This window comes from Phyllobates terribilis, unplaced genomic scaffold, assembly GCF_046119375.1.
Source record: "Phyllobates terribilis strain yellow unplaced genomic scaffold, ASM4611937v1 Scaffold_5__5_contigs__length_657084704, whole genome shotgun sequence".
Taxonomy (NCBI): domain Eukaryota; kingdom Metazoa; phylum Chordata; class Amphibia; order Anura; family Dendrobatidae; genus Phyllobates; species Phyllobates terribilis.
In genome coordinates this window covers 254,603,120-254,628,918 of record NW_027362765.1, presented here as the reverse complement: position 1 = coordinate 254,628,918, position 25,799 = coordinate 254,603,120, and the positions used below count along the sequence as shown (strand labels likewise).

The 25,799-nt window shown below is 40.9% G+C and overlaps 1 protein-coding gene across 2 annotated transcripts in view; it reads left to right on the top strand.

The window, feature by feature from the left end:
* USH1G (USH1 protein network component sans) overlaps window positions 1-14,679 on the top strand; it is a 124,239-nt gene extending 109,560 nt beyond the window's left edge. The window contains exons 3-4 of one of the 2 annotated variants that reach the window (XM_073684063.1): window positions 6,000-6,836; window positions 12,528-14,679. In XM_073684063.1, the coding sequence (XP_073540164.1) occupies window positions 6,000-6,836; window positions 12,528-12,531 (841 nt within the window). In that variant the 3' untranslated portion in view covers window positions 12,532-14,679. Of the gene's footprint in view, window positions 1-5,999; window positions 6,841-12,527 lie in introns of those variants that run through there. The other variant, XM_073684064.1, reaches the window with a different exon arrangement.
* Window positions 14,680-25,799: the final 11,120 nt, after the last annotated feature.

Sequence of the window (25,799 nt, the reverse complement as noted above, 5' to 3'; positions counted from 1 at the left end):
TGAAGGCATACTGAACCAGCATGGCTACCACAGCATCTTGCAGCGGCATGCTATTCCATCCGGTTTGCGTTTAGTTGGACCATCATTTATTTTTCAACAGGACAATGACCCCAAACACACCTCCAGGCTGTGTAAGGGCTATTTGACAAAGAAGGAGAATGATGGGGGGCTACGCCAGATGACCTGGCCTCCACAGTCACCAGACCTGAACCCAATCGAGATGGTTTGGGGTGAGCTGGACCGCAGAGTGAAGGCAAAAGGGCCAACAAGTGCTAAGCGTCTCTGGGAACTCCTTCAAGATTGTTGGAAGACCATTTCCGGTGACTACCTCTTGAAGCTCATCCAGAGATTGCCAAGAGTGTGCAAAGCAGTCATCAAAGCAAAAGGTGGCTACTTTGAAGAACCTAGAATATAAGACATATTTTCAGTTGTTTCACACTTTTTTTGTTAAGTATATAATTCCACATGTGTTAATTCATAGTTTTGATGCCTTCAGTGTGAATGTACAATTTTCATAGTCATGAAAATACAGAAAAATCTTTAAATGAGAAGGTGTGTCCAAACTTTTGGTCTGTACTGTATATATATAAAAGCACTGACACATAGTCATCCTAATCATTCAAATTAATTATTTGCATGGAAATAACAATGTGTATTTTATTTAGATGAGGCACTGACCTGAATTGTGCCAATAAATCATCTAATAATATGTCACTATATCTCATTATTATGCAGCGCATTACTTGTGTCCTCATACCCAATTGTTTTCAGATTCATTATTATTATAACAAATTATGGTTATGCTTTCAGCAGCTGCTAAAGAAAGTAGCCAGATAGGAACCACCATGTTATACCCCGTCCAGTACCTACAGTAACTGATCCAACGTTTTAGATAGATTTTCGGGATTGCATTGGCACACCAGAATATTAGTTTATTGGCCCAGGCTCTTATTCAGTAATGGAGCCCAAAGGTGCACTATAGAATATCTTTCATTGGACTTTTCTCTGTGTAATGTGTGTAATGAGATCAACAAAGATTAACCCTTTACCGACATCCGCTGTACATGTATGGCGAAATTCCGTAGTAGGTGTATGTAGCGGGGTGAACTTGCCCCATACTCAGCAAGTAATGGGCTGTGTGTTACAGCCAGGAACTGTCTCCAAAAATCAATTGATAACCTGTTAAATGCCACTCTGAAACACTGACAGCGGCATTAACAACACGCCGGCAGGAGAACGCATCATTCAGTGCGACCATCGGCACACCCGTAACGTGATCACGGGTCTCCGATGGGTTGCTATTACAGCAGGGGGTCTATTGAAAACCTCTGTGATTTTCATTACAGAGCTCCCTTGAAACCCAGCCTGTTGCCAGGCTTTAAAGGAGACCAAGATTTTTGCCATATTCAGCAATGTTGTGGCATCACTGTATATAGCACAGGTGATCAGATGATCGTAGCTTCAAGTCCCCTAAAGGGACAAACAAGAACAGTGAAAAGTAAAAAAAAAAGTTTTAAAAAATGCGAAAAAAATAAAAAAAGCATAAAAGTTCAAATCACAGTCCTTTCCCCTCATTAAAATTAAAGATATTGAACAGATTTAAAAAATACACATATGTGCTATCGCCACGTTCAAAAAGTCTGATCTATCAGAATGTAAAAATAATTAACCCAATTGGTAAACACCGTAAACAGAAAAAATCATGAACGCAAAAATTATGTTTTTTTGGTTGCTGCAATGCCACAAAAAATGCAGCAATAAGCTAGCAAAATGTTTTATCTTTGCCAAAATTGTATAAATAAAAGCTTCGCCTTGCTCCGCAAAAAATACGCCATCACAAGACTCCATCAACAGACAAATAAAATTATTATGGGTCTTGGAAAATGGCAACACAACCTCCCCCCAAAAATTTTTAAAACTTCTGATTTCTTTTCACCACTAAAATAATAAAATAACTTGTCATGTTTGGTATCGCCATAATTATACTGATGAGCAGAATCATATTGCAAAGTCAATTTTCCCACAAAATGTTTGACGTAAAAACAATTCCCAAAAACAATGTCAGAATTGCATTTTTTTCACAATTTCACTGCAGTTGGAATTTTTTTCCTGTTTTCCAGTACATTATGTGGGGATCATATAGGAAAACATGCAAAAAGGGCCATTTAATAGGTAGTATTAAATATATTAATCTTTATTAAATACATTTAAAAAACAGAGCAGGACCAAAGAATCAAAAGGGCACCAGTCCCAGCAAGTGGTATAATCAGTATCAATGTATAGCTTAACACAATATGCAGAGTAGACAGGTAATCAATTTTTAGGCTATTTATGTATAAGGAAGACTCACTAGAAATTGTACCCAACAGTGGTATAGTGAGAGGCCCAACACAATGTGCAAAGTAGGCAAGTAAATAGTTAATTAATTAAGTATTCATGTGCATAGAGTATATCAAAGACCTTAATACAATGTGAAAAGTAAGCAAATTAATAGTTGATTGATTAGACATTTCATGTGGAAAAGAAAGGGGGGTCAATGCTAAAGATACCAAGCAGTGGTATCAATAGGCAATCATAAAACACCCATTACAAAATGATAGTTGATCTGCATGCCAGCAGTGACATAAGAGGTAAGTGTTAAGCAAAAAGAGTCAGGATAGATATAATTACCAGAGCTGGGAAAGGATGTGCCAGGTCCCCTACGCGCGTTTTAGTGATTGCCTTCTTCAGGCAGGCGCTTACTTTGCACATTGTAGTAAGGTCTTTGATATACACTAGGTACATAAATATCTAATCATTTAACTGTTTACTTGCCGACTTTTCACATTGTGTTTGACACTCTCACTATACCACTGTTGGGTACAATTTCTAGTGAGTTTTCCTTATACATAAATACCCTAAAAATTTATTACCTGTCTACTCTGCATATTGTGTTAAGCTATACATTGATACTGATTATACCACTTGCTGGGATTGGTGCCCTTTTTATTCTTTGGGCCTGCTGTGTTTTTTCAATTTATTTAATAAAGATTAATATATTTTAATACTAGCCCATTATATGGTCCTTTTTGCATTTTTTCCTATATGATCCCTACTGCTTCTTAGTGCATGATGGTCACATTAGTCCAATCCCCTCTAAGTACAAATTTACTTAACATCATTTACACTTAATGTACTTAAATGCAGTACATTAAGTACATTAAGTGTAAATGATGTTAAGTAAATTTGTACTTAGAGGGGATTGGACTAATGTGACCGTCATGCACTAAGAACTTGTGCAAATTGTTCACATTTGCTCAGTACATTATGTGGTAAAGTGAATGGTGTCATTCAAAAGTACAACTTGTCCCGCAAAAGACAAGCCCTCATATGTCTATGTGGACAGAAAAATAAAAAAGTTAGGACTCTGGAAAGAATGGGAGACGAGAACGCAAAAATGGAAATTAACATAGTAGCATAGTTTTTAAGATTGAAGGAAGACAAAGTCCATCTAGTTCAACCCATAGCCTAACATGTTGATCCAGAGGAAGGCAAAAAAAAAACATGTGTGGCTCCACATTGGGGGAAAAAAATCCTTCCCGACTCCATACGACAATCAGACTAGTTCCCTGGATCAACGCCCTATCAAGGAATCTAGTATATATAACCTGTAATATTATACTTTTCAAGAAAGGCATCCATGCCCTTCTTAAATTTTAGTAATGAATCACTCATTACAACATCATGCGGCAGAGAGTTCCATAGTCTCACTGCACTTACAGTAAAGAATCTGCATCTGTGATTATGATTAAACCTACTTTAGACGTAGACGATTCCCCCTTGTCCCCGTCTCAGGCCTCAAAGTAAAAAGATCAGTAGACAGGTCTTTGTACTGTCCCCTCATATACTTGTACATAGTAATAAGATCACCCCTAAGCCTTTGTTTTTCAAAACTAAATAACCCCAAGTGTAATAACCTGTCTTGGTGTTGCAGACACCCCAGTCCTCTAATAACCTTGGTCGCTCTTCTCTGCACCCGCTCTAGTTCAGCTATGTCTTTCTTATACACCGGAGACCAGAACTGTACACAGTATTCTAAGTGTGGTCGCACTAGTGACTTGTAGAGAGGTAAAATCATGTTCTCCTCATGAGCATCTGTGCCTCTTTTAATGCATCCCATTATTTTATTTGCCTTTGCAGCAGCTGCCTGACACTGGCCACCAAACGTGAGCTTGTCGTCCACCATTAGCCCCGTTAGGAAGGGGTTAAGATGCAACTAGACATGAGAGTGCTTAAAAGGCATCTGTCAGGAGATTTTTGCCACCTAATCTGTAGCATAAAGTAAAAATGGAGACCTTGATTCAAGCCATGTGTCACTTACTGGGCTGCTTGCTCTAGGTTATATTGATGCGCCCCCTGGGCCGTGGGGTACTCGGCAGCCGGGCCTCTGGTTGCTTGGGGGATATCACGGTAGCTGGCTTGTTCCGTGACCCAGTGCGGTCAGTAAAAAGGGGGATAGATTTGTAGGGGATTATAAGTGTTCGTGAAGCCACCTGTGGATTGCGACTAAAGGGAGCCGCCGCTGCGGAGCAGTCCTCTGGAGCTGGTATTACGGCAGCAGGCGTGGTGTGGCTCTCCACAGGTAGAGCAAGCTCCAGGGCAGTGTAGGAATAAATGGTGGTGCAGGGGAGAGACGGCAGGACAGTCCCGGAGGAAAGACGGACACTCACACGGGGGTAAGCTTCAGTACCTTTACTGATGATGCTGCAGGCACGGTCCAGGGTACTCCGGGCGAAGGGTGCACTTTTGGACTCTCCCCAGTGAGCGGGTATAGGGCCTCCTGATCCGTGGCTTTACTCTCTAAGCTTCTGACCTGCCTGGAGCTAGGCCTAGCTTGGTTACTGTCTCTCTCTTGCACCTGCCGACCTGGTGGTAGGGCCTTTTCTTTTGGAGATCACTCTCCCTGGACGCTGGGGCCTCCGTGACTCCTAGCCCTGGTACTGTAGTCAGCGTTTGGTGAACCTGGGACCTGTAGTCCTCCAGGGGTTCCGGTGGTTCCTACTGGGCATTAAGGGTCCCTGTAGGCGCGGACCCGGTATCCGGTATATATAGGGGTGAGCCTGGTATGCTACTCTGCCCCCTCACTACTTCTTCCTTCTCCTTTCACCTTCGGCCACACTCAGGCCCTCACTAGGCTTTCACTTTTGCTGTAGGCCTTGGCTCGCCTAAGCACGACAGCCAGCGGGCTGCCTCTTTGCTGCTCTCTGAGCGTCAGCACGCTCTCAGCTCAACTCTGAGCTCTGTCCCTCTCTGTGTCTTCTTGGGAACTCAACTGCCTAACTCCACCCTCCAGTGTCTATATATGTCCCTAACAGGGCTCCTTCTGCTGGTCTGAGGTGGTAGGGTGGAGGTGTGTGAATGTGTGAGGGCCTCTTGTGGAGAAGTCCATCCATGCACCCTTCTGGGTTCTGTGGCACCAATGCGCAGCAGGGCACCACAATATAACTAGGGGACTAGTAAACCTACTGCCATGTAGTTCTCCATATTCATAAGCTCTGTATAACCCCACCCCCACCACTGACAGCTTGCTGCCTATATGCATTGTGGTGGGGGCAGGGTTATACAGAGCTCAGCATTCAGAGAACAGGTAGATCTGCAGCTTCAAAACAGTGATTTATCAAAACTGCAGCAAGCAACCCAGTAAGTGATATATCACTGTAATAAGGGTCCCTGCCCATATATCATGCTGCTCTCAGATGGGGTTGCAATAGCCTCCCTTTAAAATGGATGGTGGGCCTAAAGAATTATCTCCACTGATATTCCCAATGTACCACTGTCTGGTTGTTTCCACATAACTTCAAAAAATCATTATTTCTAAATGGTAAAAATGGTACAATATTGAAAAAGGTTATTGTTATTGACCCTCCGATTATTGTCTTCTAAAAGTAAAGTGATAAACACCAGGTGAAAAACCACTATATCTTTGTAGTAATTTTTTACCGTTTTTCTCCCTTTCTCAGCTCTGTGAGCCAACGCCTCCCAAGTGCCACATTGCTTGCCACCATGCCATATTCACATGCTGCAGGCACCACAAAGGGCAAAACTAAGATGCAAAAGAAACTAGAGAGAAGGAAACAGAATGATGGGACTTTTAAGATATATGAAGATGGTAGGAAAAGTGTCCGCTCACTTTCTGGAGTTCAGCTAGGGAATGACGTCATGTTTGTGAAGCAAGGAACCTATGCAAGCCCAAGGGACAGAGGTCGCCAACACCTTCGTGATATGTTTTCACATGAAGATTCAATGTCTAGAGCTATAAGTGACCCTGGGCTTCATGTGGAGTCAGCCCAATCTGAGGTCAGCACAGACTCTGGACATGATTCTTTGTTTACTAGGCCAGGTCTTGGTACCATGGTATTCCGGAGAAACTATCTTAGCGCTGGGCTGTTTGGTGTGGGAAGGCAGGAAGACAATGCACTTAATATAGAAGGTGGGGAGGTGAAGCTACGCAGTCGTCTAAAACGCTCTTCAAGTCTAGATGACAGTATCGGCAGCGCTGGCAGTTTGGAGGTAAGAAATGAACGAGAGCTACCATGGGAAGATGAGGAATTAGGACTAGATGATGATGAGGAACCAGATACCCCTCCATTGGAGACTTTCTTGGCCTCACTACAGATGTCGGAGCTGGTGTCTCTGCTTCAGGATGAGAAGATTGACCTGGCAGCTCTCACTCTATGCTCAGATCATGACCTCAAAAGTATACGAATCCCACTTGGACCACGCAAAAAAATCCTAGATGGCATTCAGAGAAGAAAACAAGCACTGGAGAGACCCATGTCCATGGGAGATACTGAGCTGTAAGTTTCTGTTGCTACATTTTACAATTCATCATGGTTGTATGGTGGGCTGTGCATAGTTGTGGTCAGCAGTTGATCAAAACCAAGAGTATTTAAAGCTCCAGAACAATAGAAGCCATTCATTTTATAATAAAATCAGACAGCATTTGTCTTCATCAAGCTTAAAGTATTATAAAGGTTTTTACCATTTTAGCTTACAGTTCATTTTTAATATTGCAGTGGTTTTAGCAATTAGCATACAGTTTCTAATGTATCACACAGCTTTGGATAGTCTACAGCTTTCACCTTCCTGCATTGTCTTTAAAGATGGAAAGTGTCTAGACTTTGAGAGTTAATTTATACACCTTAAATTACTGAAGGCCAAACAAGAATTCAGCTAACACCAACCTCTACCAATTCCCCAATAAATATGTACACTCAGTTCAGCTAAGCATGCATGTGTATTCAATGGAAAAAAAGTTGAGTAATCCACTGCTAAACATTTTTGATAGCAGCAAATTTCCAAGGAGAACAAAAGGATGAGGAATTGAATCTCAGTGTTCCTGATTCTTCTCACCCCCCATATGATCTGTCAGGAAATAGTTGGAAGCTCCGCCATACATATTGGTCTGATGGTCTGAATTAGAATAATTTTATCCAATTTGTATGCCTCAAGGTACAAACAACATCGTGTCTGTAATGCATAGCCATCCTATACGGACATCCTATATGAAGGGAAAATCTCTGTATGTACACTCCTCAGCACTGAAATTGCAACCTTAAGAATGAAAAGTCATGAAATATATAAGTGACAGTATTCATAAACATGATAATGATATGCAAGTGATGAAAAAATGGAAACAAAATTTTCAGAACATCTTGATTTATTCAGCATCGAATTTGAGCACCACTTACAGAAATACCCCCACTTACACGCCTTAGTTGCTATCACTGAGGTTATTAATAGTTGTCTGAGGAAAATACTGCCACGCTGAAAGCACTTGGGTAAGTAAATCATCAAGATCCGCTTCTGGCAGCTTCCTTTGCAATTGCCGACCATTGACATCCCAGATGTGCTCAATCAGAGACAAGTCCAGAGGCACTGCAAATATTGGTAGCAAGTTTAGACTACACAGGCTGCTCACAGTAGCACAAGCAACATGCGGCCTGCCATTGAAAAACGGCTCTTGGGACACTTTGAAGAAACGGTCGTACCACTGGTTCCACAACCAAATCAATGTAATGCTGAGCTGTTAGTGTACTTGCAATGAAGACTAAAGGGGTCTAGCAACCATATATTATGCCACCCCACACCATAATCCCAGGAGTAAAACCGGTATGACATTTCCTCGTGAAGGCCTTTTCATGGCGTTGACCACATGGTATCCAGACCTGTCTCCTGTTATCATTTCTTTATATAATTACCATCAAGTAGAAATATAGTTAGAACATAACTCTATAAGGTTAGATATAGATTATAAAGTTTATTGGGAACAAAAAACATATAGCAACACAAAAAAAATCCCATAAAAAACCCTATAAAACCCAGGTAAAAAGCAAAAACTGGGACAGTGTGTGGACTCATGAACACAGCACTATGCAATATATAGATAGGTAACAATAGTATATTTTTATAGTTCTAGGAAAACACAGTAGTATACATAGTCCCTATACATAAATTTGAAGAGGACAGAGTATATGGTACAAATAAATGACAAGTACATCCTCATAAAGTGGCAAGTGCAAGAAAGCTGCCAGATATAGTCGCCCCTCAATAAATCAGATGTTAAATAGTGGGACCAATATCATACAGACCATGTGCAATTTTTGTGCCAAGTCTCACTGCCCAGTGCCCCTACTCTCCTTTCGGCGCTATGTCTTTATCAGGGTGTGCTAAAGTGGTGACACCCTGAGGTATATATAGTATATGGCCCCTTCACCTAAAAGTACCTGGGCACATGTGAGCCGCCCATCGCCCCGTCAGCCTCCCCAGCCGGCGTCCCGGAAGTCTCAGTGCGCATGTGTGAACAGCGAGAGCGCCGATTGGTCGCCGGGAGAAGGAGGGGGAAATGACGCGGCACACATGCGCTCCCACAGGAGCATCGGCTGTGCCATCTTAACTGATGGAAAGATGCCAATAGATTATACAGAATAGTTATTATTCCATAAATTCACTGAGATCATTACGGTTAAAATGTCAATCAAGTTCATACATTATGTCTACTGTATACAAAACTTAGACCCAATAACAAGATCCAAAAGGTGTTGCTATCCAGTGGTTAATTTTAGCAATATACATATAGCAGTACCATAGAAATCTCTATATACAGTACAGACATATAACATAGTAACATAGATTAGAGTTTTCTTAAAGGCACATAGAAGAATATATATGGATCCTCAAGTATCAGTGGGTCCAGAGGTGCTTGATTATTTCACTTTATGCATGTAGCATGTTCATACTTGATTTTCCTAGATCTGTAATATAATAGTGCAGGGAGAGAGGGATTAAGAAAAGTACATATATAAACCTCAGGGGGCACATTAAAAACTTTTTAAAAAAAACAAACATTAGAGGCATATAAACCCTACAACCCGCAGAAATGTTAGAGTCACAGAAGAAAAGGAGCAAAGCTAACAAGGTCATTCAGGCCTTTTGGTTTGACCGTACCTAGGGTGGTGATACATTGTATTTCTTTTTGGGCGAGTAATTTTTTCAGGTTTCCACCTCTTGCTCCAAAATTAATCTGGTCTATACCTCTAAATCTCAAGAGGCGCCAATTACAATTGTGATGTTCTCTGAAGTGTTTAGGAATATTTTTAAGCGTTTCAATTTTGTCAGGTTTATCCATCTTAGCTAAATTTTTTATATCGCATATATGTTCCAATAACCTGACCCTAAATTCACGAGAGGTGAGACCTAGATAAATTAATTTACAAGGGTATACAGCCCAGTAAATTATCCCTATGGACCGACAAGTGATATACTGTAAAATTTTGTAGCTTCTTGAGTTGGTAAAGATAGAAAAATCAAAGGATCTATCAATTTAAGCAAAATCCCACACCATAGTCCCAGGAGTAAAACTGGTGTGACATTTCCTCGTGAAGGCCTTTTCATGGCGTTGACCATGTGGTATGCAGACCTGTCTACTGCTATCATTGCATTCAAGAAAAAAGTGTGACTCATCGCAAAAGAGGATAGACCTACAATCCATCTTATATTGCTCTATTCCAGTCTCTAGTTTCCGTCTATGTCAGAGTTATATTTATTTGGTGGTGAAACCAGTGATTTTGCCATTTTTCCAGAGTGTTCTGGGAGCCATTTTTAAACAACACCAGGCCTCATGTTACTCGTGCTACTATGACCTAAATGTGCCGCCATGGCCTTCAGCTACCAGGATTTGTTACTTTTAAATCACATCTGGGATGTGATTGGTCACCAATTGCAATAGAAGACTACTACTACTAATTCTATTGATAGGATGCAAAGTCGTGTAAGTGCTTGTATTTCTGCATGAGGCTCTTATAGTCGATACTGAATAAATCGAGATGTTTTTAAAAAATATTTACATTTTTTCATCATTTGCATATCATTAACATGTCAATCCATCTTATGATTTCCAGAATTCCACGACTTTTCCTTCTTGGATTTGCAATTTCAAGGTTGAGTTGTGTGTTTAGGCTGATGCACTCAGATTCTGGTGATTAAATATTTTCAGAAAGGATGTCCTTTTTGCCGTTTACTGTTCTGTATTGAAAAGCATAGATTTCTAATACAATATTTTCCCCCAAAAAAAACATATGCTGTAGACTTTTTATGAAAGTTTATGGAATATATATGCAATTGAGTAAGCAAACAGCTGTAGCCGTTAGGGTATACAACCAATAGAACTATTTCAAACAGTCTTGACAAATATAATTGATTAACACAGTGTTTTAGTTTAAATTTCCAACTGTGCTTGACCTTAAAGGGAACCTGTCATGTGAAAAAAACGCTATTAAAGAAGCACTCCCATCAACGTTTTTATCGACTTAATATACTCGCAGTCATCATATTATATGGCACTGTGTACTTACAATTGCTCATCTTGCCCTTCTACCCAGTAAATTATTTTCTTTTTTCTGCGTTATGTAGAAACAGGAAGTCTCTTTTCCTTGCAAAAATCATCAACCTCTTCAACTCCTGACCTATCTGCTCCCTCCTCTGCCATGGACTTTGCAGTGACTCATGACTCATACAGAGTAAATTGACTTCCTTTTTCTACATAGAGCTTAGAAGGATTCAGCTAGTCAGTTTTTTTTATGTCAAAGACCTAATGGAAAGAAGAAAAATTAGCTGGGTAGAAGGGCAAAATTAGCAATTGTAAGTACACAGTGCTATATAATATGATGATTGCAATATATTAAGAGGATACAAATTTTGATGGGAGTGCTTCTTTTACCTGCAGATATGGGGTTAATCTGCAGGTTATAGCATTCTGAACCTGCCGAGGCCCCAGCACTGAGATTCTGGCTACCTGGAGGAAATTACCTTAATTCCTCCTGGCAGCGTTCGGCTTCCAGTCATAGGGGTTGAGCCGGCACGACTTCAGTCACCGTCAAGTGCTTAGTGAGCGGTGGCTGTATAGAGAGCATCACCCCTGGCACTGACTGACAGCCAGCTCTGCATTAGAGCCCGCTGTCAGTCACTGTATACTGAGTGGTTACTGCCGCGCCAGCGCCGCCCCTATGACTGGAAGCAAAATGTTGCCGGGAGGAATAATGTTAATTTGTTCCTGGCAGCGGGGCTCTCAGTTCGGGCGCTTGACAGGTTCAGAACGCTATCAACCAGCCTATATTTGAAGGTTAATAAAAGATTTTCACATGACAGATTCCCTTTAAAAGCGAAACCAAAGAAATGAGACAGAGCATAAGATGGTACACGTGCATATGTGTAGGAGCACCTTCACACTGTGGCCATTTTACAGACAAAACCGAAGGGAAAAAAAAAATGAGCTCATACCCTGTAGTAAGTAAATAGTAATAGTACATGAAAATAACATAGAGTACTTAGTTAATACTATTTTGATCAAAATAGCGTAAAAGCCATCCCACCGCGACAAGGTGTACCCTATTGGGACCGTCCCATCTTCTAGTATTAAAATCTTACTTTGTGTCAGCCAAGTTCATTGTTGATAAGAGCAGAGCTGGACACGGGTCCGACTGTTCAGATATCTGCCCATGGGAGGCCATATAGAATAAATGCCTAGCTCAAAAAAGGGGGGGGGTTAACCTTTTTTATAAAGGGTATAAGAAACTACAGCAAAACCAAAGAAATGAGCTAAAACATAAGTTGCTATACGTGCAATGTATAGGAGCACGTACCTTATTGCAGTTGGATGGCTTTTATGCATTTTTTATCAAAACAGTGTTAACTAAGTACTCTATGTTATTTACATGTACTATTTATTTACTACAGGCCCCTGTGCTGGTATCCCAATGATCAGCTGTAATTTGTGTTGCAGCAAGTGTTCAGTTCTCCTGCAGCACCACCGCAGGTGAAATGTAGCATTACACCAAGAGTTTTAAAAACTGTCAATAGTTTCACGGATATTTGTTGAATGTTGTAGCGATATTTTTTCTTGTTATCTGATTATAAAGTTATTTGAATATTTATGAAAGGAATAAACTTTCATGTAAGTAAATTTTATATATTTTTTTCTTCTATTATAGATAGTGGCATCATCTGAGCGGCGAGACCCAACTACAGTGCCAGTGCCATTCATAAGCCTAGAGACTGCCCCTCGCCAAAAATGTGCCACACAAGACTTGTTACTCTCTAGAGTCTCATGGTTCATCCAGGTGCCAAGAAAATGACCTATGTACCAAGGAATTGCAGAATCCACAGTGTGATGTGTTTTAAAAGATGCAGAAAACTCTGCACAACTCTATATGTTAAATATATATTTTTCCTATGGGAAATATCTGTACTGTTGTCATTGTATTTTGGCCTCTTAATGTTTTCCTCATATGAATTTTCAAGTAGATTTTGTCATCCTTATGTTATATGGTATAGACTGTGTAGTCTCAACCATTGCCATGCCTGATAATGAAGAATATGCTATTAACAGATAACAATAATTGCAAATATTATCTGCACCCTCTTATACAATACTCCTTGTTCAAGTTTGTTTTACAACATCTATACATATAATACTAACATGGTAATATTATTAATTGTTCATCACTTGTCATATGTTCATACACCTCTATGGAGGGATATGTAAACTTTCCATGTTGCTGGACTGAATGCAGCAAAAGGTTCATTTATGTTAAAAGAAATATGTAATCAGAAAACAACGCATTATTTAAATCAGATCTTTAAGTTACTTGCATGTTTTAAAAATTTTGGGACATTTTTTTATTTTTCATTTCACGATCGGAATTAAAAAAAATATTAGATATCTTAGATATGTTATTTTCACACTGGACACTAGCTAATCTCATGCTTCCTGTTCTTTCAGGAAAATCACATGTACATTAGCCACAATAAACAGTCTCAAACCCTATTCCATTGTATTGAAGCATCTAATGAGTGTGTGCAATGGTATGAAGGGAGGGGAAGCTGTGACATTGCCTATTGTGAATGATTGATCCTGTGTTATCAGCTGTGTATTGAGATGTTACCTGCCAGTTTGTGATGATAATGAGACTTTTGGAAAGCCTAAGTGGCCAGTGTGAAAATTGCAAGATTTCTATTTTTTTCAGTACAGAACATGAGATGAAAAATAATAATTACAAAAATTAGTAAAAAATAAGCTTAATATTAAAACCTTATTTAAACATTAACTCATTTTCTGATTATATATTCTCTTTAATAATGAAGCTCCATATAGCTTTCACCTTGGAAGTGAAAAATTTGTAATATTAGTTATTCATAAGTCACATGGACATTTTTTGCCATATAATTATGCAGTATATTGTATATACTGAGTGCATAGAAACGGACTATAAATATGACATTCTTTCAGAATCTCATTAATGGGGTTGCTACTGATCCTGAGAACAAGAGCGGTGTCACTTCAGCTGACCAGGAGCATTGTCTGTGAGTGCAGCACAGTCCTATTCTTGTAAATGGAGCATTGTTGTTGGTTCTACACCGTGTCTGGTTGGGAGTGACACTGTTAGACGCTGCGCACTTAATTAGGTACTGCCACCTATAAGAAATTCATGGCATATCCTATTTATAGTCATCGATATGTCACTCTAGAGGATACAGACAACCTATTTTAGAACATCTAATTGTGAATATTATTAGCTTATTAGTAAATACACAGTTATTACTTTTTTGCCTAACTTCCATGGTTGGGGGATTTCCCAAAATTGAATCTGGGAGTTTAAAGTGTATAAGTTAATAAAATGACTATGGCTGGCATGGAAGAGGTAATAAGGACTGGCTTGGACAACTGTGACATGTCATTAAAGGAGTGCCTTCCATGAACCTGGCAATTTCATACGTTACAGGTTTATCTAGGTCATGGTTCATACACCAAAAGCCCAAAGAGGTAATGAAATTAGTTAAACAATTACTACTTACGAAGCATAATCTGCTATAATGTTTCATTAGAGGCAGAGAAACTGGAATAACAATGAGCGCAATAGGGTTATGACACCCTGTGGTTTGTCCTGATGACATTTGGAACTTCGAAACGCGTTGACAAATGAACTGCGTTCCTGGATACTGTTCTCCTCTTCCATCTCTGACTATTGGCAGTGCAGAATTAACCCTATCATTCTTTTACGGTTTATAATATTTCATTAACACATCTTTGCTTGTTATTATTATGTTTCTGTATGACTGGATAAATAGCATTTAATTGGAAAATTTCCTTTGTATAATAATACTACAAAATGTGTAGACTTCATAATATTAGTAGTCTTCACTGTAACTGAGAATAACAATGTTCTTAAAGTGAATGTACTCTTTTTATCATCATGTCGTCCTTTATGTGCATATATCTGTGCAGATTAATTTCTTAATATAACTGCATAGTGGTTGAAGCTTTGTTTTTGTGATGCAGAGTTTCATATCCCTTTCATTGACATGGGTGTAACAAATAACTAACTTATTATTGAGCTCAGCATGTAACACTGTGCAATATTCTGCTAAGCTTCCTCTAGTGGTGCAACATTTCAGCAGCATGTTATTATTTAAAGGGAATGTGTCATCAGAAAATAGCCTAATATTTCAATCAGGCTTTTATATTACATGGATACTTTAACAATTTTTGTTAATGTTTTTTTTTATATCTTTTTATATCATGATCTGTATTAAACAACATTTTATATTGTCACATTAGCCACTGCGACTATTCTAGACTCATATTTCCTGTTCTTTCAGAAAATTCACATGTACATTAGAAGCAATAGATAGCCTAAGACCATATCTTTTATATTGAAGCATCTAATGAGCGTGTGCAAAAGTGATTGTGAAACGATGTGCAGCAGAGATAGCTGTGACATTGAATCTTTCACAAGAGTCATTCAGTATTATCATCTGTGTATAGAGTAAATGTAAGACACTCAAAAAAGCCCCTGATGAAATAGCACATCCCACAGCGCAGAACTCACTGACACAAATGACTGCAACCCTAGTACACACCGGTAACACATTTTCTTCAGCGGTGCTCTAGGTGAGCTAAACATCTGTGGAGAAAATCACTTTTGCCAGAAGACTTCATCCATTATAAGTTTATGCTTGAAACATAAAACTATGTCCTTCGCTTTGCCAAAAAAAAGCCTTCTCCACCCTCATAATCCCCCTATCCAATAATCCAAAATGACTCTTTGATTTGACACTTTTTATTCCCTTCTTAGTCTAAAATGCAATCTGGCCACTGATATCTAAGAATAAATTGACCATATCCAACAGAAAATTGTCTCCCAATCTCCTAATAGCATGGATCCTCTACCCATCTGCATCTCATCAAGTTCACTTTCCGCCTCTGAACGGGTGCTTCCTGCACCATTAACTCTATTCCCTCACACCTCCTTCAGTCCCTCTGCCCAGCTGTTACTACTAACAGCTAAATCTAATGGCCACTACTCCCTGATTCTCCTGGATCTCTGCAGCATTTGACACCATGTACCACCAGCTCCTCCTCACTATGCTCTGCTCTATCTGTCTCAAAGATACCATTCTCTCTTGGTTCTCCTCCTACCTCTGTGATTGCTGTCAGTGTATAATTTGCCTGCTCTTCTTGCTCTCCTCTTCCCCTTATTGTTGGCGTTCCTCAAGGTTCTGTCATGAGTCCCCTCCTCTCTTCTCTATACCCTGCCCCTGATGAACAATCCATCAGCGAATTTGTTTTTTAGTACCATCAGTATGATGTATACATTCATCTATACATATCTTCTGACATTACTCCCCCATTACTACACAATACCCGTGATTGTCTGTCAACTGTCTCTCTGTCTTCACTATATGTCAAGCTGAATCATGTCCTCCCTATATCTCAAGCTGAATCTTTCTAACACTGAGCTTCTTGTGTTTCCTCCTTCTAGAAATCTACCTAAACCCAATTTTGCCATTACCGTGCATGGTTCTATCATAACTTCGTAGCATATGCTTACTGTCATGGAGTTGACAGAGAACTTTCCTTTACTCCCTATATTGGCTCACTCGCTGTCTCATGTCACCTGCACCTCAAAAGCATCTCCAAAATTTACTCTTTTCTTAACTTCAAAACTGCAAAAACTCTTAAGGCTTATTGAGACGTCTGTATAAACCAGTCTGGGATTGGACTGCAATGCAGTGACTGGCCACTGCTCTCCCGACCCGAGCATGACAGCCTCATAGAAATACATGAAGCTGTCATGTCCGGACCAGGAGAGCCTCGGCCAGTTTGTGCTTTGCTGTCCAATCTCAGAACAATTGGCACGGACGTTTGAAAGAGCCTTAACTGTTGCTCTGATTCATTCCAGTCTTCACTATTGCAACTTTCTACTAATAGATCTTTCTTTCTCTAAACTCTCTCCCCTCCAACCTGTCCTAAATGTAGCAGCCAGGATAATATATATGTCCTGCCGCAAAACTGATGCCTCCCTCCAATCCATGCCAGTCATTGTACTGGTTTCCCATTTGTTACAGAATGCAACATACACTTATCAGACTCACCCACAAAGCTATCCATAGTTCTGCACCGCCCTATGTCTCCTCCCTCATCTCTATCTATCAATTTGTTCATACTTTCCATTCTGCTAATGACCTACGACTAACATTTTCCATATTCTAAACCTGTCACTCCTGCCTTCAAGGCTTCTCTCATGCTGTACCAGTTTAATTGAATGCACTACCCCAGATAATGCAGTTAATTCCCAATATCCACAGTTTTAAGTGTGCCCTTAAACAGTTTTAGGCTGGCCTTTCACTTCATCTCACTAGTTTAACTTATTTATTTATTATGCTTACTTATATAGCACCATTATATTCCACAGCACTGTACAGATATTGTCATCGCTGTTCCCAGTGGGGCTCACAATCTAAATTCCCTATCAGCAGAGGCAGAATGATTGCGGTCACAGAGAGACTCACATTCAGCTGAAATGCTTTGTGGTGCAGAGTTCCGCTGGGTCCCTGCACCACAATACATGCTGCCAGCCACTCAGAGCCTGACAGCTGACATCAGCGTGCAAGTCACTGGCGGCGCATCATGCCCTGCCCGTTGCTTGCACGCTGAAGTCAGCTACCGGCCTCTACACCTTGTGGAAATGGGGGTAGGTGAGTAGAATCCTTTATATTTTTTATGCGTTAAAGAATAGCGAGAGACTGGGGATATACAGTATATACCAGGACGGGAACATATATATACCAGGAAAGGTCCCAGGATGAAGGACATATCTATACCAGGATGGGGGACATATACTGTATACCGTGAAAGGGCCCAAAATGGGGAACATTACTACGTATTGGGGAGGGGGTGAAACAATTTATGTCTTTATAGGATTTAGAACACTACACATTTGGCCAACATGCGGTGGTAGGTCCAAATTTTGCATCGGGGCCCATCGGACTCTAGTTATGCCACTGCCTATCGGTATGTCTTTGGAGTGTGGGAGGAAACCCACACAAACACGGGGAGAACATACAAACTCCTTGCAGATGTTGTCCTTGGTGGGATTTGAACTCAGGACCCCAGGGATGCAAAGCAACCAATGAGCCACCATGCTGCCCAACTTCTCAATTCTCCCTTACTACATTTTTTCTGAGAATCTGGTACCGTCATCTATTCCTACACACTCCATGTACTCAGCAGCACTTCATATCTGAACATATAGAGATAATGGCTGGTGACTGATTTATGCAACCTTTATGAATTCTTATTTATTATAAAATATGTCTTGACCATACAATATAAGCCCTTTTTACCTCTAATGTCACCCCTATTGCTTCGTAGATTGTAAGCTCTTGTGAGCATGGTCCTTACGCCTTAGTCCTCTTGTTTAAATGATGAGAGTCCGCTGATTTTACTAGTGAATGTCTCCAGAAGCACAAGCTGGGCACAATCTATGGGCACTTAAGTAGCAGATTTGCAATTTCCACTCAGCAACATCCACTGCTGTTTGTTTCTGACAAACACCCATGGAGTCAAATCATCACTACACCTGTAGATAAATTCCCAAAGGGGTATAATTTCCAAAATGTGGTCACTTGAGGGGGAATTCTGCTCTTCTAGCACTTAAGTGCTCTGTATATGGAGACTTCATACTATTCTAGGGAAATATGGGCTCCAGGAGGCAAATAGCGCTCTGTCCCTCCTGGGTCTCGCTGTATGGCTAAGCAGTACTGTACAGCCACATATGGGGTATTTTCATGTTCAGTAGAAATTGTTGGACACATTTTGGTGCCACTTTTACCCATATCCCTTGTGAAAATGTAAAATCTGGGGCTAAAACAACATTTTTGTTGTAAAATATAATTATTCTTTCTTCACTGCCCAATGGTATAAAATTCTGTGACACACCTGTGGTGTCAATATGATCACTGCACCTTTTGATGAATTCATTGAGAGGTGTAGTATGTAAAATGGGGTCACTTGTGGGGGGTTCTGCTATTCTGGCACCTCAGTGGCTGTCCCAGTGGGTCATTGCACCCACAAACCATAGCAGTAAAATCTGCACTAAATTATGGCGCTCCTTCTCTTCTGAGTTTTGCACTGTGCCTCAAAAGTAGTTCCCAATTACATGTAGGGTATTGGCATACTCAGGAGACAAACTGAGAGGTCAATTTTTCCCATTAGCCCTTAAAAAAATAAAAAATTGGGGGCTAAAACAACTTTTTAGTGCTAGAAATGTAATTATTCTTTCTTCACTGCCCAATGGTATAAATTTCTGTGAGGCACATGTTGTGTCAACATGCTCACTGCACCCCTAAATTAATTCATTGAGAGGTATAGTTTGTAAAATGACATCATTTATGGGGAATTCTGCTGTTCTGGCACCTCATGGGCTCTGCCAATGAGATATGGCACCCTCAAACCATTCCAGCAAAATCTGAAGTCCAGTATGGTGCTTCTTCCGTTCCAAGCTTTACACTGTGCCTCAAAAGTAATTTTCGACCTCATATGGGGTATTTGCATGCTCAGAAGAAATTGCACAACAAATTGTATGACCCATTTTGCTCTTGCTACCCTTGTGAAAATAGAAAATTTGGGGCAAAATCAACATTTTTGCGGGAAAAAAAAATATTTTTTCATTTTCACAGTTCAACGTTATAATCTTCGGTGAAGCATCTGGGGGTTCAAAGTGCTCACCACACATCTAGATAAATTCCTCGAGGGATCTAGTTTCCAAAATGGCATCACTTGTTGGGGGTTTTTCACTTTTTAAACACATCAGGGGCTCTCCAAACTCGAAATGGCGTCCGTTAATTATTCCAAACAATTTTGCGTTCAAAAAGTCAAATGGTGCTCCTTCCCTTCTGTGCCCAAACAGTAGTTTTCCCCCACATATGGGATATTGGCATACTCAGGAGAAATTGAAAAACAAATTTTACTGTGCATTTTCTCCTGTTACCCTTGTGAAAATAATTTTGCATGGGGCCATTCTTTACAAATTCATCATTGTCCCTTTTTATAAATGCTTCACCTCCGTGTGTTGTGTACTAGGCTCTTAGTGACTAAAACTACGTCTCACTGACCTTTGTTATGAGATCAGTTTGCTCGCGTCATACATTGTCTGTATTTGACCATAGCCAAGATATTAGCAATAATACATACAGTGGCAACCAAAAGTTTTCCTTTTTTTTTTTAAAGTGCGATTACTTCTGTCTGGTTGTTGTGATGCCATTTCCCTGGTGATGAATTGAAAGTGTGTGAAATTTTCATCATTCAAGACCTTAATTTTAGCCAAAATGCTTTTGAATATAGGTATGGTCATTTATTTAAAGAAAACTGACTGGTAAAAGTTTTCATATACTATTTATTGACCACAACATAGAGAGTAATTCATTGTTTACAATGCCATAACTTAGCATTTTGTAGCATAACCTCTTCCTTTAATTACTGCACTTTACCGCCGGGGCATTGAAGCCATTAGGGTATTCAAGACATCTTGAGGGATCTTGCTCCATTCCATTTGCAAATCTGCAAACAATTCATCTTTATTGCTACGGGTAAGGGCCCCAACTAATTGCCCTAACTCACCCCAAAGGTGCTCTATAGGGTTTAAATCAGGTGATTGGCTTGGACATTGCAACTGGCGAACATTTTTCTTTGCTAACCAATTTTTTACTAAATTGGATGTGTGCTTAGGATCATTGTCTTGCTGGAATTTCCATCCCCTGCCAACTTTGTGTTTTACCATGTGGCAGCATTACATTCTCCAGTATATCCTTGTGCATGGCAACATTCATATTTCCATCAATTCTATGCAGAGGGCTAATGGCAGATGCAGAAAAGCAGCCTTAAACCTTGACATTGCTACCACCAGGTTTCACTGTAGGTGTTTGGTACCTTACATCATTACATTTTCAAATTGGGCGGTATATATAGTGCTTGCCATCACTACCAAACAAATTGAACTTTGATTCATCCGACCACAACACCTTAGACCAATTTGTCTCTTTCCATTGGCTGTGTTCTTTGGCAAACTCAGGTCGGACCTTCCAGTTCTTTGCAGAGATGAAAAGCTTCTTGACTGGAACTCGTGCATTCAACCCTACTCTTAGCCATTGCACCACAGTTTGGCGACTCACTTTGACCTCATATTCTTCGTTCATTTTGTGAGATACAGGTGCATCTCACAAAATTAGAATATTATCAAAAAGTTAATTTATTTTAGTTTTTCAATACAAAAAGTGAAACTCATATTATATAGAGTCACTACAAACAGAGTGAAATATTTCAAGTGTTTATTTCTGTTAATGTTGATGATTATGGCTTATAGCCAATGAAAACACAAAAGTCATTATCTCAGTAAATTAGAATACTTTATAACAACAGCTTAAACAATGTTTTTAAAATCCGAAATGTTGGCCTACTGAAATGTATGTTCAGTAAATGCACTCAATACTTGGTCGGGGCTCCTTTTGCATCAATTACTGCATCAATGCGGCGTGGCATGGAGGCGATCAGTCAAGTCAGCAGTCTTCCCCATGATTGTGGAGCCTATACTGAAACAGACTAAGGGACCTTTTTAAACTCATAGGAAGCCTTTGCAGGTGTTTTTTTGTTAATTATTTTAATTTGCTGAGATAATGACTTTTGTGTTTTCATTGGCTGTAAGCCATAATCATCAACATTAACAGAAATAAACACTTGAAATAGATCACTCTGTTTGTAATGACTCTATATAATATATGAGTTTCACTTTTTGTATTGAAGAACTGAAATAAATTAACTTTTTGATGATATTCTAATTTAGTGAGATGCACCTGTATCTGTACAGCACTTTTATGGACATCAGATACTGACTTTTTCTTAATATTGTGATCAATTCTGGAGGAAGTTTTCCGTTGTCGTCCACTTCTAGGTTTGTCAGTTGTTCCATAATCTTCTTTTTCTTTCTTTAATATACGTGACACTTGACATTGAGAACGGTTGAATTCCATAGCTACCTCTTTTTGGCTTTTGCCTGACTTCACTCCTAGAAAAGTAAACTTCCTGACATCTGGTGATCAATTTGGCTTTGTCTTTGCCATGTTTTAACCTAAAAACACACACAAAAAAATGTTGAAAACGAACACGTAAAGGGATAAAACAATGTCAAACACAATTTTCATCCTTATAGCTGACAACCATTTGCTTCCGGTTTACTAAAATCACCAGGAAAATGGCATGCAACAACCAGACAGAAGTAATCATAACTTTAAAAAAATTAAAAGCGTTTGGTCTCCACTGTAGATGACAGGGTGGAACCAAACTGGGACTCCCCACTTTTAGGAGAGATCAAAATGGGGCTTCTCATTTTTAAGAACAGCAGACACATGGGATAGAGAATATTCACTCCAACCAAGCCTCAATTTAAAGAGTAGCTAGACTTTCTTTTTTAAAAATAATTTGTTCAGCATGGGAGGTTTGCATATCACTTCATTAGGGAATTTGTCTTCGTTAATATATAAACATTACACGTAAGTGGGTTCCAAATCCTTGCTTTCCCCAGTCTATGTGCCTGCATTTAGCTGCATTAATATCAGAACATACTCCTTTGGATCCATTTCACTGCCAGCATCTGTAAAATTGCTTAATAAAAAAGTTTACTCACACTTTAAAGGAATCTGTCATCAGGAATAATTGTCCTGATTCACATTGCACATTGTCACTGGTGCATGTGAAGTGAAACGCACATTTCTGGATCCAGCTGAAGGTGGCTTGTGGTGATGCACCCAGCCTGCAACATGTCATTGAAGTCAAAATGGGGTCTGCCAGCCTGACATTTCCAGCAAGCTGCTCCATCCCCAGTGACAGTATACAAACTTTGAAATATCGCCTTCAAAGTCACTTTCCTGAAAGATACTGCACGTGCTAGAAAGTAAAAGAAAATCATTAGGAACCTATTGCCCTACTGGATAACACATTGGTGGCACTAATTTTTGATGACTTAATCCCTTTAAGGATCATACATTATCATATGGAGAAGTGCACCCTCAATTCTGACTACATACTGAGATGTAACAAAAACTGTGATAAGTGACATCAATTGTCTAAGGAAGTTATTTTGAGGAAAAAAAAAGAGTCACCAAGGTTTCAAAGTGTACATACCATACAGACAAGTCTTCCATGGGTTCCCTGGAGAAAGCGGCCATTTCCAGGTTGGTATAATTTCCATTTAATGAGAGCCTTTCAAGGGTTGTGGTTTCAACTAGTGCTGTAATGCAGGGTTGATGTACCGTATTTTTAGGACTATAAAACACACCGGACTATAAGACGCACCTATAAGACGCACCTAGGTTTTAGAGGAGGAATATAGAAAAAAAATGTAAGCAAAAAATGTAGTCCTGATACACTGTTATGGGGGAGGGGGTCTGCTGCTAACACTGTTATAGGAATAATATCCCCCAATTCTGTACTAATATCCCCTTTCCTGGTATGTTTGCATCCCTCATCCTGGTATGCATGGCACCACTCATCCTGGTATGCTTGGCATCCACATCCTGGTATGCATGGCACCCCTCATCCTTGTATGCATGGCACCCCTCATCCTGGTATGTATGCACCCCTCATCCTGGTATGCATGGCACACCCCTCATCCTGGTATGCTTGGCACCCCTTATACTGATATGCATGGCACCCCCACATCCCTCATCCTGGTATATATGGCACCTGCATCCTGGTATATATGGCACCCTTTATCCTGGTATGCATGGCATCCCTCATCCAGGTATGCAAGGCACCCCTCATCCTGGTATGCATAGCCCCCCTCATCCATCATCCTGGTATGCATGTCTTCCTCATCCTGGTATGCATGGCACCCCTGATCCTGGTATGCATGGCACCCCTCATCCCTCATCCTGGTATACATGCCCCCCTCATCCTGGTATGCATGGCACCCCTCATCCCTCATCCTGGTATGCATGCCCCCTTCATCCTGATATGCATGGCACCCCTCATCCTGGTATGCATGGCCCCCCTCATCCCTCATCCTAGTATGCATGCCCCCCTCATCCTGGTATGCATGGCACCCCTCATCCTGGTATGTATGGCACCCCCCACATCTTGATATGTATAGCACCCCTACATCCTGGTATGCATGGCACACCCACATCCTGATATGCATGACACCCCTCATCCTGGTATGTATGGCACCCCCACATCCTGGTATGCATGGCACCCCCACATCCTGGTATGCATGGCACCCCCACATCTTGATATGTATGGCACCTCCATCCCCATAACACAAAAAAATAAACACTCCTCACCTTCCATCCCTTTGCTCCATGGTCACGTCCTGCGCTGCTGCCAGCACTGATCTCACTGTGTGAGCCACGCATGATGTCATTGCCATGCATGCTCACACAGAGAGATCAGCTGCTGGAATAGTCACTGCTCTCCACACTGGGACTATTGGCATGGGGAGCAGTGACTTAACTGTACTTAATAGCGGGCGCACACTGTAGCCACGCCACGGCTCCTGCAGCTGCCGGGCAATCGCGTGTGCCCGCTATTAAAGAGCATGAATATTCACCCCCTCGCCACTCCCATGGGCGTGGAGAGGGTGAATATTCATGCTCTTTAGTAGTGGACACAAATGACCACCGAGCGCTGCAGGAGCCGCGGCTGCTGCAGACACTGTATGCCGCGATTAAGGAGAATGAATATTCAGTGCTCTTCACTAGTGATGAGCGAGTATGTTCGGTTAACCCTTTCAGCAAGTATGCTCGGGCGAGTACCGAGTATCTTCAGCGTACTCGGTGATATGTTTGAATCACTCCCGTGTGCATGATTTGTGACTGTTTGACAGCTTTAATACATGTTAGGAATGCTTGTTTCTTAAGCATTACTCACATGTATTAAAGCTGTCAAACTGTCGCAAATCATGCACACAGGAGTGATTCAAACATATCTCTTAATAAGCTGAAGATACTCGGCACTCGCCCGAGCATACTCGCCGAAAGGGTTAACCGAATATACTCGCTCATCACTACTCCCCACGCCCATGGGTGTGGGGAGCAGTGAATATTCATTTTCTTTAGCAGCGGGGACAGTACAGGCTGCAGCAGCCGCTCCTGTCTCCTGTGCCCCGCTCCTCCACTGCTGCCGCTCCCCCCACTCTCCCACCACCCGCAGAAACAAGACATTAGAAGGTTCGGACTATAAGACGCACCCCCCACTTTCCTCCAAAATTTTGGAGGAAAAAAGTGCCCCATGTCTTCTTGCTGCAGCCCCATATCTCCCGTGATGTCTAAGCTGCAGTCCCATGACTCCTTTAATGTATACACTGGTGCCCCATGTCTCTTGTGATGTATATACCACAGCCCGATGTTTCCTGTGATGTATATGTAGCACCCTGAGGATTCGGCTGCTACAGGGGTATTGCACCTCAACCCAGAGGTGTGATATTCCACTCCCGGGTAAGGATGGAGTGTGGAACTGAGCTCAGTTAGCTGCATGCACTACACACATCCCATTTCCGGGGAACAGACCGATGGTACTCCCACTACAGAAATGTGCAGGTACGACAGTGTCTGTTCCTGGCTGGAGTGGGAGGGGGGTGGAACATCCCAGTAGTGTAGGGGCAGATAGGGGGAGCAGCCTGGGTAAAGCTAGGAGCTCATTGGGTGCTGGTCACCTGAGCTCACACATAGAGGGAGTATATAAGGTGGGCACCATCTTAGATCAGGGTCAGTCAGTCAGTCTGTGAGACGTCAGTCAGTCAGTTGTCAGTCAGCCAGTCAGACAGTCTGTCTGAGAGCCTGAGAAGCAGAGCAGAGGAGAAGGAAGAGAGACCCAGAGGCGCAGAGGGGACCCCAAGATCCCAAAATAAGGACAAAAGGGTGAAGGGTCGGCA